The 17,458-nt window shown below is 36.0% G+C and overlaps 1 protein-coding gene across 1 annotated transcript in view; it reads right to left on the bottom strand.

The window, feature by feature from the left end:
• The window catches only part of SPATA17 (spermatogenesis associated 17), a gene marked incomplete at its 5' end in the record, with an annotated part of 93,513 nt that overhangs the window by 76,031 nt on the left and 24 nt on the right, over positions 1-17,458 (bottom strand). The window contains 4 exon segments of the mRNA XM_080341632.1: positions 2,816-2,866; positions 9,860-9,941; positions 11,957-12,046; positions 17,375-17,457. Coding sequence (XP_080197758.1) covers positions 2,816-2,866; positions 9,860-9,941; positions 11,957-12,046; positions 17,375-17,457 — 306 coding nt within the window.

Below are 17,458 nucleotides of genomic sequence, written 5' to 3'. Positions count from 1 at the left end.
TATAAATGTAGAACTGGATATTTCTGGGTTACAGGATCAAAACTCAAACTGAAAGACAAAAGACTCAAATTGCATAAAGCTATAATTATCTCCAATGGGCTCAGTGTACCAATTAAATGCTGCATTCTACCTTTATTTACACCACTTTCTGTTCAGAATGATCTCACTGATTTCAACTGAATGAAACATAAAAAAAACCTGCATTACATCTCAAATTATTTTATGCTAGAGTTCTGTATGTCAGAGATCACAAAACTGAAGACTAATCCTTTTGCAACAGAACACTTTACACAAAGCTTCTGATGATGTTCATATTTTCAGTGTGAAAGTTCTAAATGTTTGCTTTTATAAGGAAGCATAACGTTTTGCAACTAGATTACTTTTTAATTTCAAGGTGAATGTTTAAAAAATTCTTGGAAAAAAAGGAGACAAGTGTGTATGCCCTTCAAAGTAATTAGCAAGTTTCAACAGTGATTGGTACAATACAATTATTGTCATTGATCAGTACTGAACAGATAATTTTAAACAAAGTCATTGTGTGCTCAGCAGATTACAGCTTGTTAACGGGTAAGTTCTAAATGACCTCTTAAGCTAGTCAAATCAATGATGCATATTCCTCATTAAGTAACATCAAAATGTAAGTGGTCTTATAAATAATGTTTATTTTAAGCACTAAAACAAATGGCAAAACCTTGATATATCAGAAGCCATCTGCTCATGGAAATATTTCTTTTTCAATAGGATTACATTTGTTGCTAAAAATGTATAGCAAACTCAAATCTTTTAAGGAAGAATATAATATACCGACCTAGTACTCAAAACTAAAATTGATTAAAACAAGTTATCTGATTCAATTTTAAAAGGTAAAACTGATAGTTCTGGTTACAATTAAATGCAATCCAGGGAGACAGAGTTGTAGACTGATTTTGAAACTCTGAGCATGTGTATGGCCTCAGTGATACCTCAATTGCCAAAACAAGAAGTGCCTTTTCAATCAGTGACCATAAACTGAAAAAAATATTTCAGTAATACCATAAGATAAAGCTAAGTGGTTAAATAGAACACTTCAGTATATTAATCATGAATCAAGCTCACAATGTGTAAATTTGAGGCACTGTTGACTTAGGAAACTTGAAGTCTGGACACATATCTTCTGTTCAGTGACTCAACAAGCTCTATTCTATATTTTCTCTGTTGTCCTGGACCTTGCTTCATTCTTCAAAAAACAGATGGCAGCCAAAAACATCCAAAAAACCACACAAAAACAACAAAGCACAAACAAATAAACCAAACCCCATTCAGTGTTTTAGAATGGTAGTATTTTAAATCTTCTCTGCAGATATGGCTGCACAAGATTTAGACAGAGAATTGTATTCTGACATTTGCAACTAAATAAAGATCTGTTCTATTGTTTTCTACTGATTTAAACTTCCATTAAAGAAAAGGACATGACTGAAAAAATGGTACTTTGAAGATTTATATCACCTAATGATTCAACATTATATTTCCATTACAAATGAATGGGAACACATTCAATTACTTTTAAAAATGAAAGACCAAATGCAAAACTCCATTTGACTAGAATACATAATTACTTCTGAAATTTGGTGTTCAAATGCCTTCTAAAAGTACACAGACAACTTTTAAGAGCTGTCTTGCATCTTGTATTTTCTCACTGATTTCAGCTGCATGAGTATACAACATTTACCCACTATGGCATACTTTTAAATTAGCTAACTAAGGAATAAAATAATCAAAGATATTTTTTTTTAAAGTGCATTTTTCAGGAATTATATTGTTGTTAAACACCTCCAGCTCTCTAACATGTAACACGTTACACCAAATGTAACATTCTATTTTGTGCCTTTGAGAGAACCAGCATCAAGTCAAAAATATGATGGGAACAAGCCTTGAGCCTGAGTTATTCTGGAACCAGAAATGTCACAAAATTAAAATAAATTCTAAGAACTTTCCTACTTTACAGAAGCTTCCTCAGGTTACTATCCCTCCCCTCCACATTCCTACATTTGGTAGAATTCAAAAGCTACATTGTCCTGCCTATAAAGATAAAGGCCTCTAAAATAAAGCAAGTTTATTTCACAAAATAAAAGAATTAAGTCACATAAAAAGATTTCATCCCAAGAGTTACCTCATATCCTTCCCGTGTTTCTTTTACATATTTGTTTAAGTGCAGTTCCAAAGTTTGGAGAAAAAAATGCTGATTTGTTGTTAAACACATTTTGCAGTTTTCTCCATAGCACACTTCATTTGCTGTATATTTATTGAAGTTCAATGACTGTTTATATTCTTAATCTAGCAAAATTCACTCATAATATCGTAAATGAGATCAGTGCAGTTCCACATCTACATTTAGGCAATGGAATTGTCCTGTGCTCTCTGAGTAACAATTTTGAGATTTAATACATCAAATGTCATGTCCTAACAAAAGAAAAAGCACAGCCACATCAACAGATGTAAAAGCCCTATAGTTGGTCAGAATTGTAAATATATATCTATATTTGTAAGAATATTCACAGATAGAACGTTTGGGATTTCTATCAGTATCAGATTATGGAAAGGTACAATAAACATTTAAATGGGGCAAGACACATGCAGATGCCTTAAAGTCAGCTACAGTTTTCAAATACAACCCAGACTACTGAGTGTAACTTAAATTTTTAACTATGTACTATTTCCCACTGTTGCCATCAGCATATCAATCAAGTGTATATTATTCTGGTTTGCTCATTTTATTAAAAGCAAATTCGGAGCACAATTGACTTTTCATTTGTTTAACAAGTGAAGAAATATTTACCCTGACAGCCATTTCATTGTAGAAATTCATCTTCATAATAAAATATGCTGTCTGTGAATCAAGAAAAAAAAAAGATGGCATATATTTCAGTTACACAAAGACAGTGCTCCTATTTTTACATATAAAAGATAAGAATCTTTATACATAATACATAATAAGAGTTCTAGGCTTAGAGAGAATAAAATCAAACTTTGTATTGAAGAGATAGGCTTCCTAATACATAATGCAGGCTTAACCAGAAAAATCTATGGTAGTCAAACTAGGAGCTAATGGAGATATATGATCATAAAATGCTCTCCGCTGAGTTTGATAATCAATGGTGCTCTACTGAGAGAAGAATAACAAAGCAGAAATATTCACAAGTGCTGGTGACACGTAGTATTGTATGATTTATTCACTGGGGTTCTTTTAGCCAAAACTCACAGAAACATAAAAGGAATACATATTTCAAGACGTCTGGTTTAATGAAAAATTCAAAGAAATGCTGTCTTCAGTCGAAATCGTTCAAGGATACGGATGCAGTGATGGAGCAAAATTGTGCCTTCCAACCATCTGTACTAAATGTTATGTACTTAGCTGCCTCCCGAGTAATCCTTGGGAATTTTGTTTCATTTAATATTCATTTTAACATCATAAAATCATAAATACAATGATACCATGTTACAGTGAATCCCCTGATATAGAAAACATTTCCTGAAGTCCTGGTTTCTTTCCAATGAAGTAGAATTTCTCTCATAGTGAACGAATCCCCTATTATACTAAGCAATCACTTGGCAGCATAGGTTATTTTAATGGATACATCACTTTAAACTAAGCTTTCACATCTGTTCCGCCCTCTAATTACAAATGCAAAATGAACATAATTCACAATTGTATCATAAAAAGTAAAATATAAGTACTTTGAATGCAAGAGTATGCCCTTTATTTAGCACAACATGCAGCTTTTATGTGTTTCTCATGTTTTAGACACAAATCAAAGGCAAAAGTGCTTTCCCCTGATATAGTGATTTTCTCCCCCATGGCAAAAAGGAATTCACTATAAAAGGGTTTCACTGTAATTAGTGTTATTTGAATTGCCTAGTCTGATCCAAAGCAAATTGTCTGTGGAGAGCAGCAGGACTGGATTATTTATCAACAGTCTGGGCAATTAAGAAACAGTTGGCTGCAATATGTTATTTACAAATGAACACAATGATGCTACTTCATTTTAAATTCTCTTTCTTCATTACATTAAGCAAGGCATAATTCCTGCAGTTTAATTAAGGTGCATTTTAAATGCTCACTTTAATATCATACCAATCTACTAATAATGGAAACAGCAGAAAAGATACTTCTTATATGAAAGAAAGATGCAGGACTGATAAATTTCAAAAAAGTTTCACCTGTATATGTTGATGTATACACACACATGCATACACATGTATATATGCATATATTTGAGGGAATCTCCAACCCAAAGGTATAAATTAGAATAAATAGTGGACTCCATCTCTCCTTCTGCCTCCATGGGTGTTTTCTGAGTGATACTAACTGTAGAGAGTTAATGTTGGAATGAAATAATGTTTGACCGGTCTAATTATATTCCTAAACTGTTTGATTAAATTGATATAATGTTGCTTTGCAGCAGATCTTTTCCTTCTTTGGAAGGGAATGTAAGAGTTGCCGCACCACCAAATAGATGAAGTACATATTTAATGGAAGTTCCTAAGCTTAAAAATGATCATCAGAATTCTGTCCATCAGTGATTAAACTAAACAATCTCACTTTTTGTTTATTCTTCTCATATCTGGAAGCTGTGAGCACTTAGGTCTGCATCCATCCCATTTCACTGAAGAACCAAAATTGGAGACCTATCATCCTTATGCTTTTTATATCATCAATACTGAAAGACAGTGGGGCAACTTCCCCTCTGAGCCTGGCAAAGTATTGAAGAGCTCTGCAATTGCATTGCTCTGTAGTATTTACAGAGATAGTCAAAACCAACTCGGGTCCTAACTTACCCGCCTCACTTAGGTGTGAGAACTCCAGGCCTTACCCTACAACTACTTAACAAGGTCACTCACAGTAACAAGGAAATCAGACATTCCTGCTTTCATTCAGCATTGTTCTAAATCACAAGTCAGCCAAATGCACAATTAATTGCTCATGTAACTGTCTTACAGCCTTACCCTTGTGCCAAAAGCCAAAGTCTGTTTCCTAATCCTGAGTAGAATAATATGTACAAGTTCTGCTACTAGAAGTGGTGGAGAATGTCTTCATCCTCACTCACAAAAGCATAGCCATAATTTAGTGCTTCAACCCAAGTCTACGTGTACATGTTTTCCTGGTAAACTAAAGATTCTTTCCTGAACCAGAGCCTTCTTGTCCAGAAGGCTCCTTTCTCAAGCTTAAGCGCAATTCCCTGCATTTCAGCTTGTGTCCACAGCATTGCCTCTCACTCTTTTCACTGGATGCCAATTCTACATTGACACTGCAAGGCTGATTCCCTGAGAAGAATTATTTTGCCATCTCATGCACCATCTCTACTTCTGAACTACTAAGTCTTTGTATCTGTCTCTGATATTAATATACAGGTCTCCCTGCTGGTTTATGTTATGTCTATGATTCCAAAATATATTTGAAGCCTTTTGCGTATAAACTGTTACACTACTTTCTCTTTTTCTGTTTAAAAACATGGTTGAGGATCACCTAAAATGTGATCTGAACCTGACTGGTGTTTTCTTTTTCTTCAAACAGCTAATACGAAGTGACAAATTCAAAAGAGGAACAGAAATTTGATTGAGAGACTCCTGTTGCACTGGGACTATTTAAAACTGGTTACTGAGTTGAAGCTAAACTATTTAGGGTGGTGTCAAACTACATCACATAAAATATTCACTTTTTTTCAACTGCATCTCCTTCCACAGGGAGCTGAAAATATGGCCATCATGCATGCTGACTTCATATAACAATGAAATGTTACAATTCTCTTTAACAAGTGATTCTTTGACTTTGAGAAATACTGTAAAAAGAAACGGTGACGTACAGTTTGATTCATGTTCAGGTGTCTGCCTGGTTTTAAAATTCATACTTGCCTGCAGGTCATACAAGCCTTTCAGAATCCAGTAAAATAAACATAACTAAGTTATTAGGAAAACAATAGGAGTACAGTTCTTAATTTTAGCTTGAGATTAATATTAGGAAACCAAGCTCTATACCAAAACACTATATTTAGAAGATACAAAGGCACATAAGTTTAGTGATATGAACACCACCAATATTTTTTTTAAGTTACTGCATTTTAACAATCACAGGCGGAGGCACTAAAGGAGTAACAAATGAAATATTAGTAGTGATGCACATATGGACAGCCAGTCTGATGAGCCTCAGTCTTTGTTATTTTCCGCATCAGTACCACTCACATTTCACAATTTTGAATATAATCATTAAAATGATTTATTATCAAGTAATCATGGGTATTTAGTGCATATGCTTTGTCTTGTTTGCTGGCAGTAGCTACCAATCCAATCATTATCAGCAAATAAATTTTAAAGTGACCAATTTTTTTTTTTTTAATTTTTTTTTGTATTTAAGGAAGTATCATGTCAAATGTATCCCTGTGTTTCATGAGCAGGAGTCATTACAGCAGCTATTAGCAAGAGTTCAAAGCAATCATTAAGTGATCCTTTAAGTTAAAAGTTGCATTAAGTCACTGAGAATATTTTTGTTTCTTTTATTCCAAATTCAGCTACTGATTAAGTAAAGATAGTATAACAATGAATATAGGGAATGAATATGAAGTTTATATTTAAGTCCACTCCAAAACATACAATACAGAATACAGCAGTATAAAGGGAGAAAAAGGTGACTTTTTATGTGTTACTTGCTTGGCTTTTTGATTGACTTCCAATCAGGCTGTCCCTTTCCAATCAAAGAGATGGTAAGCACAAAAATAAGCATTTGATGGGGAAAAGGTGGTTTTCTGTGCTGGTTGCTGTACAATTCATAAGATTGCTGATGAGATTCTATTTCTCTAGAGCCCTGGCTAACATTTGTTAAGTGCTGGTGTCCAGAAACTGCATGACTTAATGGTTTGATTTAGAAGGTGTGTATTAAGTGTGGGCTTGCACAATTTTATGTCCTACATTATTCCATAGACTTCAGACTTGGAAAGGGCTTGTCAGTTATGTCTATTTGAAGAACAACATACAAATGAGTCTTTACTAATTAAAGAACTTTTAAAATTATTTTTCTTTTCAGAAATATATTTCTAGAATGGAAAGCTGAGGGGGTTTTATGATGCTAGCTATCGTGGCTTCATTATTACAGGAAATCTCCTAATTTTAAAGACTCTATCTTCAAATGTAATTGTCAGAGTACTTTTAAGAAGAGAGGGCCAAAGAAGAAAAAAGTAATAGATGCATAGAATGATTGACGTTGGCAGGGACCTCTGGAGCTCCAAAATATTGCTCAAAGCAGGGTTAATTATATTCAGTTGTGCAGGGTTTCATTCCATTGGGTTTTGGTTATCTCCAAGGATGAAGACTCCACAAGAACAGTTTGCATTCTCTGAGCAATCCATTCCAATATTTTATCACCCCCACAGTAAAAAAAAAGTTATTTCTTTGAGTGGAATTTCCTGTGTTTCAGTTTGTCCTGACTGCCTCTCATCCTGCCCTGTTTCCCTGAAAATAAGACAGGGTCTTATATAATTTTTTTTTTTTGCTCCAAAAGATAAGCTAATGCTTTTTTAAGGGGATGCCATATTTTTCTATGAACAACAATCTATATTTATTATTGAACAAAAAATCAACATTTATTCAAATATAGTCATGTCATCACATTGTGAAGCATCATCATAACGCTCCAGACCCTGAATTCCATCGTGAATTTCTTGTGACTCTGTTTCCTTTAGAACCATTGGCCCCAATTTCTCATGTTTAGCAATAGTGCTTACCTTAAATGAGCACCCCTTGTCCATGTAGCCTGCTTGTAGCACATTGGCAATGCAACTGTCAGTTGTCTGCTTTTCTTCACAAACAGTCTAGCTGTCCTGCTGCATTCTATTGCCAATTAATTTTATTTTTTTATATGTATAGCTGTCTGGACACTATTTAAATTTACTTTTTAAGGAACTGTAACTAGGGCTTATTTTCGGAGTAGGGCTTATATTTCAAGCATCCTAAAAATCCTGAAAAATCATGCTAGGGGTTATTTTTCGGGTAGCTCTTATTTTCGGGAAATCAGGGTATGACTGGGCACCAATTCCAAATGCTGTCACAGGCTAGCTCTCTGGGAAGAATTGGAAGAATTGTCTTGCCATCTCACCTACAGAGCACCACTCAGAACAGTGCAATGGACAGGAAGCAGGAGGGTGATGTGTTCATTTTGCATCTTATCTGAGCATCACTGTTTTTACAACCATTATATATGAAAATAAGTCTCTGAAGTGACATCATTCTGTTCAAAATAGGAAGCTGATTGCTATAAAGAAATTAGCATTGGGACATGAGGTGGCCAAAACATAAGTCCTTATAATGCCTGGGGATTGAAAAATATGTAAAATGGCCACCATCAGACCTTTGTCCTGCTTAAGCCCTCTTACAGACCTAATGATCAGATGTCAAAAACTGACATGGTGCTTATTCTTATCTTGAAAAACACAGAAACATGTAAATTGCTTTGTTTCTGAAATGAAATTCCCCACACTACGATGTTTTAACAGTGAAAAAATGTAGAAATTGAGGGGACATCAGGAGATGACTTCAGCTAAAACATTGCATTGCCTAAAGCATATCTAAGCCATCCATGATATGCATTTGTCTAAGTTCCTTTTAAAAACCTGCAGTAGAGGGAGTTCCACAACATCTTTTGGCCGTATGTGTCAATGTTCCACATGAGGTTGATTTCTTCCTTCCTTTTTCCCAGTGGCTGCACAGATCCTTTCTTTCCATTAACAAATTTTAACATATATTAACATTATAATGTGTCTCTTCTTCAACAGAAGCTTTTCTAGATTAAACAAACATTCCCTAAACTCAGGGATAATATTCAGCTGAAGTCGCCCTTTTTTTAAAGTAGAACTCAATCCAACCATTCAGCTATCTGCCCTGTATTAAAAAATTAGAATGTTTTAGAAGGTAGACTAAAAACCATAGCTTGAAAAGACGACTCATTAGTTAAACCAAGTAAACTGGAAAAGATAAAATCTTTAACTAGATTACTGATAGACAGGAGGGGGAAATAGACAAGCTTTCAGCCACACAAGTCCTGCTATTTGAAAACATAGTTTAGCAGGAAGTATGGACTTTAGCCTGTAATATATGAGTTACTACGGCTATTTCGTTTTTCTTTTTCTTGACTTGTTTATTTTGACTGAAACAAAACAATTTAACTTCAACAAAATTAAGCAAGAACAAATGACTAACAATTTTAAGATTATTGTCAAATATTAACATAAATTGATAAATTAGTGAAGGAAACTACATATTAAAAGCTTAATTGTTTTATATTAAATGCAAATTAGGTTCTTCTTAATCTCCTAAACCTGTTAACAGAGGTTTTAGCTTGTGTGCTATCACACACTTTCGCTATCTTCAAGTCTGCCAAGGGAATTAGATTGACTGTGATCTGCTGTGTGCCTTAAGGCAAAACCTCAAATACTTCAAGGTTCATTAAGTAAGAAATTTAAACCACTAAAACATAGAACAGCAATGTGTAGACACATTAGCTTATTTTATTTTCAGAATTAAAAGTTCTGCCAGGTAAAAAAACATCTTGAAAAGCTCCAATCCTGCAATTAGCATCATGCGGGCAAGCTTCTGCATGAGCAGATCTCATTGCTGGTTTGAGGACTCCAGAGCTGCAAACACATGCTGACTTTAACTTAGCCATTATGTGTTGGTTTAGTGAAATTAAAGATGCTTTTCATGACAGTAAAGTTAAGTACGTGTCTGTGTGTATAAAGGATCAAGTTTCAGGTTTTTAATTTCAAGATGAGTGAATGAATGACTTCATATTTACTCTATAAATAAGCAAACAAAATTTTAAAAACTACTACTCTACCTCCACCATTTTCAAGAAGTATTTTCGGCTTCGATAACCTCTCCACCACTTCTGTATAAAAGTTGCCATTTTGTTCAGATGTCTAAAATGAAATATATTAAGAAAATAACGATCATTTTGAGACTTTATAACTTTATTTTTTCCTAGTATTAAAAATAACATATAGTGTATTATATCCATACTTATCCCAAACAGATGGCCACTGCAAACATATTTGATATGCATCCATGTCTGCATATATACATATGCACATACATACACACTTGTAAACCAATATTTATATACACACACACCTTACGTTTGACAAAATGCATCATGGCAAACTTATCTATATACTATTTCTGTTATCATTACAAAAGTTTTGTGAGATAAATTTGCATGATAGATGATTGTATCTTCATTAATGGTTTTAACCAACACATCTGAACGGTTCAGAATTTTTTCAGTCACATGGAACATTTTCACAGCTTTAGAATTTTTCAATACCTGATAAAACCCACAGATATCTGACATTTTTAGACTACATTTTTGCTTTTATAAAATTACACCTTGTTTAGTTGCAAATAAATCTTTACTTTCCCCTTATTATGTATATACTTGATTATGCTGCTAAAAATTCCATAATCAATGTGTCTCTTTAATTTTGCAGAAAATAATGTTATCATTACTTTTGGGAGCATTCATACCACCTAACTAAGGATATCGTATTTAGAAGCCTTCCCGTACAGCTAGAGTCACTCAGAGGGTAATTTCCAACACAAACAACTGGCTATATTGAGCCTGTGCTCTTAAGTCAAACACCACATCCATCTTTGGAAAGGGGACACTGAGCAGGATCACTCTGTACATAGTTGCAGAGAAAATCCTCTTCTACGCTTCACTGATTCAGTTCTTCTTATATGTTTATCACAATTACGTTGTTCTTCTTATGCTGGTCAGCACTAAATCCAAATGTGTGGGGTTTTGTACAGAATAGATTGTCAAAGACACTTGGGTTTTCACTTTCTTCTGCAGCATGCTGTTTTACTCATGTGCTGGAAACAGAGAGGCACCCACCAATGCTCTGTAGGGGCTTTTTGACATTGATGGCATAGCTGATGTTCCTTGGAGGACCAAAATATCATGTTTATCTGCATGCTGAACACTTGTATGTGATGGCTGCATCCTCCAACAACACACTTGAACTAGCAATGGAAAACAGGTTACCAGTCCTTTTTTTAACAAATGCACGTAATGGCTCTAGTCTATCTTTTTGTGAGGGAAATATTGGTCATTAAGGGATAATTCTTATTTAACCTTCTGGTTCTTTAGGCTTGATACAGTATGTATGGATGATATATAATGACTTGCAATAGGCAAGAAGTCAAACTAGATGATGTAAAAATCCCTCTCCCTCACAGCCTTATTTTTTATGCAGATACAGAAATTAAAGTATATGAGTTTGACCACTTGGGCTTATGATCATAAAAAATGGAGGAGGGCCTCTTGGGAGAAGGGACCAACTACAGTGTTTCCAAAAAATATATCTCTGTGCTGATATGGCATTTTATAGAGCAAAGTAATTGTAAATGGTGTCCATTTTATAAATGGTGAAAATGATGTAAAGAAAGATTTTTTGAAGTTATCTGATCAAATCCAGCAGAACTTAAATTTTTACAGTAGGAGTCCAGTTACCATACACTCACTGGGCAAATTTTCTCTAACGTCCACAAAAACAGAGATAAGAAAACTCTGCAAACAGCATTTTTTTCTTCCCAGTCATGCCAAGATTTCTCAAACAATATTGTATGTGTACTCTGAAGATGGATCATGTCAATTTTACTTATAAGCATCATGCCATTTTAATTTTTTGCAGTTCTGAAAGTCAAAAATTATTATTTCTTAGAGTGGCACAGCATAATTTAATTATATTTAAAAGCAGAATAACATTTAGTGGTGGTGGTGGTGGTTTGGTGGTGGTGTGTGTTTGTTTGTTTGTTTGTTTGTTTGTTTTTCCAAATGCTCCCATTTTATTAAAATAAAGTAGTACCATGAGAAATCTGGGGAGAAAATCAAGACTGGAATACAGATTAAAATAGACTTCACATACAATACTACCTCAGATAGGCTCGGACTCTGCATCCTCGAAACCAGCTTTGGATTTTGACAGCAGCTTTGTACTCTATTTTTCTCTCTTCATCTATAGACCTGAAAATATAAAAAGTAGTAATACTTGTCAGCATGGTAATTTAGAATCAAAGCAGAAAAGATCTTCTAAATATGTCTTACCGGTGCAGTGTGTTATCTTTTTTTACCAGGCTTTTCATTTTTTAATTGTACGTAGTTGAATAATAGTGCAGAACAATATAAACTACACTAGTTGTATGCTATGAAGATAACAAAATAAAGAGTATCGCAAAGTGCAGATGATGTAAGGTTTGGGAGAGGGTACTTCTTATTCCCATACAATACTGAATATCCATGTCAGCATGTCATGGATTTCTTCTACTGTAGGTGAAATATGCGGATAATGCTTTAATGATAATTGGGCCTGAATTATAACAGAAATCCTGTAGGTATGCATAAAATTGTATATCTATATGAACATTAAATAAATTAACTGTGGTCAATATTATCATGATAAATGTGAATTGAATTAATGAGAAGCATATATTAAGGGTGAAATCTACTTCAAATACATTGGTTTATGATAGATACAAAATATTTAATTGTTTATTACCTGGACAGTGATAGCATCAATAATGGTGACAGATACACACCTTGTCTGTAGATTCTTTTAATGAACACGAGCTGATCTTACAGGATGAAAGCTGAGGATTTAGACCTTTCAGCTCATTTCTCATGAAGGAATTTAAAAGGGAGAAATATAAAAAAGAAGAAGGGGTGACTGAAGGAAAGTGAGATACAATGGTAAGCTAAAAACATTGAGTTAGAAGGATGAGAGTATAGGAAAGAAACTAGATGTGGAAATTTCCATAATTTAGAAGGCCTAGAAGGTCAGAATATGAAATATTAGTGCGGCTTAAAAGGAAGTCGGGAACTGGTAACAAATGGTGTTAGTAATTTGGATAGATTCCAAAGAGATGACCATGGCAATCTCTTTACATGGAGTTATAGTAGTCAATACAACAGTTTATTGAGTCTTGACAGGACTTTTCACAATGGAAATTCAAAGACATGGATTTTGGAGATAAATGAAACTGGCAGCATAGCAGCATGTGCTGCAGACAGGCAAGGAGGGAACAAAAGGAAACAACATCATTAGAAAATATGCTCAAGTTGCATCACTGATTAATATAGATGCTAGAGCAACTAACGAAAATGGGAGAATACATAGAAAAATGAAGAATTTGTTTTTAAGTTGCACGAGAAGAAAGGCTGTCTAGAAAGAGATATTGGTGAGGCAGCTGAAGATACAAGATAGTTGTAGACTGAGAACCGATGACTTTGAGGAGATTTTCAAGAACTGTTAGCTGCCAAAGCTTTGTATCAATTGACATAGTACAAGAAAAAGGCATGTACACAAGTGGGAAAGAAAGTAAAAAAATAATTTCAGGAGATAGCCCTTCCTGGCCTTCATTCTGTGACTGACTATTAGGAGAATAGTGTTTGTGACAAAGCTAGAAGTCATGTAGGGAAAACCATGAATCTAAAAAGAGATTAAAGAAATGTATGAGTCTGGAAGAGACTTTTCAGAGAGTGCAGGAAGAAATCATTACTACGATGAGTTTCCATGCTGAGCAGTAGAACACAGCTAGGAGATCACCTCTAGCTTTTATTTGTTCATTTGTTTCAAAATGTGAATAACTGTAAAGTCTTTGAATTTAAACTTATATTGTAATTGTCATGGACTTTTTGCTATTCCGTTTTTATTAGGAATGTATTTACCAAATAGCTCAATTTGTTACACCTGCTGCAAAAGAACAATTAGGTTACTATGAGTTTGTTTTCTTAACTAGTTGATCTTAGTTAGCTCTCCTAACAAAGTGTTTTGTCAACATTAATTGCCTCAGTAAACACTAACACGATTAATTTTTATCTGATAAATTAGGATTATCTTCATTATATTTCTTGAAAAACGAAACACAGATTTACTACCAGAGATCAAGAAGCATTAGCTCCATTCATTTTGTGTCATCTGGTGCGGCATGTGCTCTCAAATAACAGTAAGTGGGGACAAATTTTCATCTGACATGCAGAAGACCTGTCCAGTACCTGGAAAACGTGGAGCACAGACTTTTTTACCTAGGAGCAAAAATAAGTAGATACCAAAGCTGGCATTTATGCTAAAGAGCTTCCTTCTTCCTCTGTTGTGCAGCTTCCTAGACTTCGCAGGAAGCTGACACCTCCAGAATACTTTCACCTAGAGGTAAATGATCTTGATTAAAAGGGTTTGAGTGATTTGGACCTGGACAGGCAGCCATGATTTCAGCCTGGAAATGAAGAGCATATGGGACTGACCACGTCAGAGGTGACAGCTCCAAAACCAGTCCTACCCACTTGGCAATAGCAACAGTCTGCTTCTGGAAGAGAACATTTTTCAGTTAGCATTCTGTCTTGCCTGGCCAAATCAGTTTAGAAGTCCTTGTAAGTTTATTGAAGCAGACCAACAACAGACTTGTTTTCTTACAAGTATATTTCCAAAAACACTTTCAACTTGCCTTGACAGCAGAAGTAGTTTGAGGTCTAAGTGGCTCAGGCTGGTATCTGCCCTTCCTGATCAGACTGCATAGTTGTCATACTGTTTGAATTACACTTTTAGAGTCACAGATACTTCTCAAAGACTTTACCGAATGTTAAAAAGGCATACTTCAGGTCAGCACCCAGCATATAGATGTTACAGTAAATAAAACTAGCTTTTGGAATGAGTAAGTGGCAAAGTTGTTTAACACTTAAAATAAGAGAATGAACTAACAAATCCTGTATACTTTAATGCTTATGCTGACAGGGCATTACTTGAAGTGCAGACATAGAATTTTTTCATTGTGCCATCATTAAGCAAGTCTTTCCCTAGAAAGGTGCTTTCCCTAGAAAGATACAGTCAGTTTAGAAGGCCTTGTGCCTCTGACATAAACAGAGTTCTGTATAAAGCATCACAGGAACATTATTAAGATCAGAAAAACCTTGTTAAGATCAGGCAAACCTGTCTAACCACAACCAACAGGCAAGACACTAAAGTCATCAACCTGCCCCAATTTTTAATGGAACAGGGGTAGTCCTAAAATAGCAAATGTATTTTGAAAGATAAAAGAAGTTTTCCAATGTGGGGATTTAAGGCACTTCAATTATTATGGTCCTCCTGCAGCATAAATTGCTAGCAAGAGTACTTCGTTTCACCAGGGTTGCTTTAAGTTAAGCTGCTCTGGAGGGCCTATGTGTTCTAGATATTCTACAGAATTCTGCTTTTAGGTCTTAATAGACACATGAAGCAAGATTTTTTTTTCTTAAAATGTGTTTGACCCACATGAAACTAAATCCTTACAGTTGTACCATTGAAGGTATTTGCAAACAGGGCAACACACAGAAAAAGGTAAACACTTGGTAATCTATATTCTTCTGCACCTTCTGATGCTTCAGATCAACTCAGATCCTTCAGGGAATCCGGTATTTCACTGCAGAATACTAACTTCATAGAATAATTAATTGGTTTTTTATCATATATTTTTGTCTGAATGTCCCCAAGCTATTTGTGAATGATGAGTGACCACACAGATTATACTGATTCATGTGCTCACAACATCCCAGATATGGCAAATTTAGCTGATTATGTAGATACATTATGTAGATAAAACATGGTTCTGAAAGGGAAATGAAAGCTGTTGTCTGACTTCCAAATATAAATGCTTTAAAAATACTTCAAAGATCACTGCAAATTTGACACTCTTTAATGCCCAAAACTTACTTGTTAAGTTTAAAAGTTAAATAAAGATCTACTAAGATGTCTAAGCAAGATATTCTAATTTGTTTCAGGATTTTAGTGACAGCTGTGTTGAAGTAGTCCAAGATTTTTACCCTAAAGAACAAAGATCAGATTATGGATAACCCCTTCAGGTGCGGAGTTGGATTATTTGAAGACTCTCATTTAAATTCTCAGCTGAAAAATCTGAATTTTAAGAAACCGATGGACTATTCTTAAAAATGAAACAATCCTTTTTTGGAAAGCTCTGCCGAAAAAACAGTCCCCAAATATCAAACATGCTGCCCTCCAAAGGATTATCGTGTCTGGCTCAGTCTGATCTTTCTAACCTGAAATATACAGGCATATACAGGCAGGAGACAAGCATAGTCTCCTGTAACTGATGCTCGTTGAGTGAACTGCTGTGTGTACAGCCACAAGAGTACAAGCTGAAGTTCAGGGAAATAACAGGAAAACACTTTATATGCAGGCCAGACTTGAACTCTATGTAAGTTTCAGTGATGTCTGGGAGTTTTGTCGTTCATGCTAATGATGTTGTAATTAGATTCTAAAACAAATGATTCATTAATTAGTGAAGAAAAAAACAAAACTGCAACTATGGCAACTATGTTTTTTTTCTGTTTTGAGTATTAGGCATTACATGTACAGCAGCAGCAATAATATAGTTGAATAAAAATGTTTACAGGACAAAGCTATGCAATATTAAAATAGGTCTTAAAACACTTTGTTTCCTAAAATCTGATTTTGGAAAAGCTGGCCGATGCCACCTTAGCAGTGAGAAAACTCGGCAGCACGGTCCCACTCAGGGAAGGGTAACAGGTGATGTGGTAGATCAGCCTGCCACTCTCTACATGGCACATTTGGATCTTCGGTAGAATATACATCTCCTTAGCCCAGTAGAGAAAGACAAAACATGTCCCAAGTACTAGAAACTCAAGCAGCACAATCTGATTTAGAAACGCAGCTCAATTTTAAACAGCATGGATAACACACATCAACTTGCTCGGGAGATAGGGGTTCCCTTTCAAGTCACCAAAAAACCCAAACTAAAAACTAGTGCGTTTCTACAGGTCGAACTAAACGTCCAGTGAAAGTTTTAGATTTGAAGGAGCACACCAAGGGCTCCCTGCTGGCGTGGGGCTGCCCGGGGCTCCCTGGGAGTGACCTGCCGGGACGGGCAGCGCAGCGGGAGCGCGGCCGGGAGGAGGCGGGGGAGGCGGCTGCCAGGACGGGACGGGGCCGGCCCCGCGGTAAGAGGGACCCGGCTGCCGGGGTTCGGCGCCTCTAGGGAGTTTCCAGAGCCTCCTTTTCCCTCAAAATCAGTAAGCGGCGGGGGAAAAGCGGGACACTATTTTCAATGCACAAATGGACGCCTTAAAGAAACCGCGCTGCTGCGATCGGGTGTCCTCAGATCACGCTGGAGGTATCTGGGGAAAGAGGGTGGGTGCTGCCGGGGGGTGGGGGGGCTTAGAGCTAAACCGTTCTCAGCGGGAGCGCCGCCATCTCGTTGCCGGGGGAGATGGGGGGCTGCCCGCCCCTCCAGCGCCAGCCCAGCATGAGGAGGTGCGTCCCGCCTCACTACCGGCACACCCGGTTACCTGTTCCTACGATAATACTCTTCCCGCAGTCCCGACAGCCTCGCCTGAAGCCGGGCCAGGGCGGCCATGCTCCCTCCCTCCACC

Source organism: Nesoenas mayeri (genome assembly GCF_963082525.1).
Source record: "Nesoenas mayeri genome assembly, chromosome: 3".
In the NCBI taxonomy this organism is placed as follows: Eukaryota; Metazoa; Chordata; class Aves; order Columbiformes; family Columbidae; genus Nesoenas; species Nesoenas mayeri.
The sequence above is the reverse complement of the archived record's forward strand: the minus strand, read 5'-3'. Positions and strand labels throughout refer to the sequence as shown.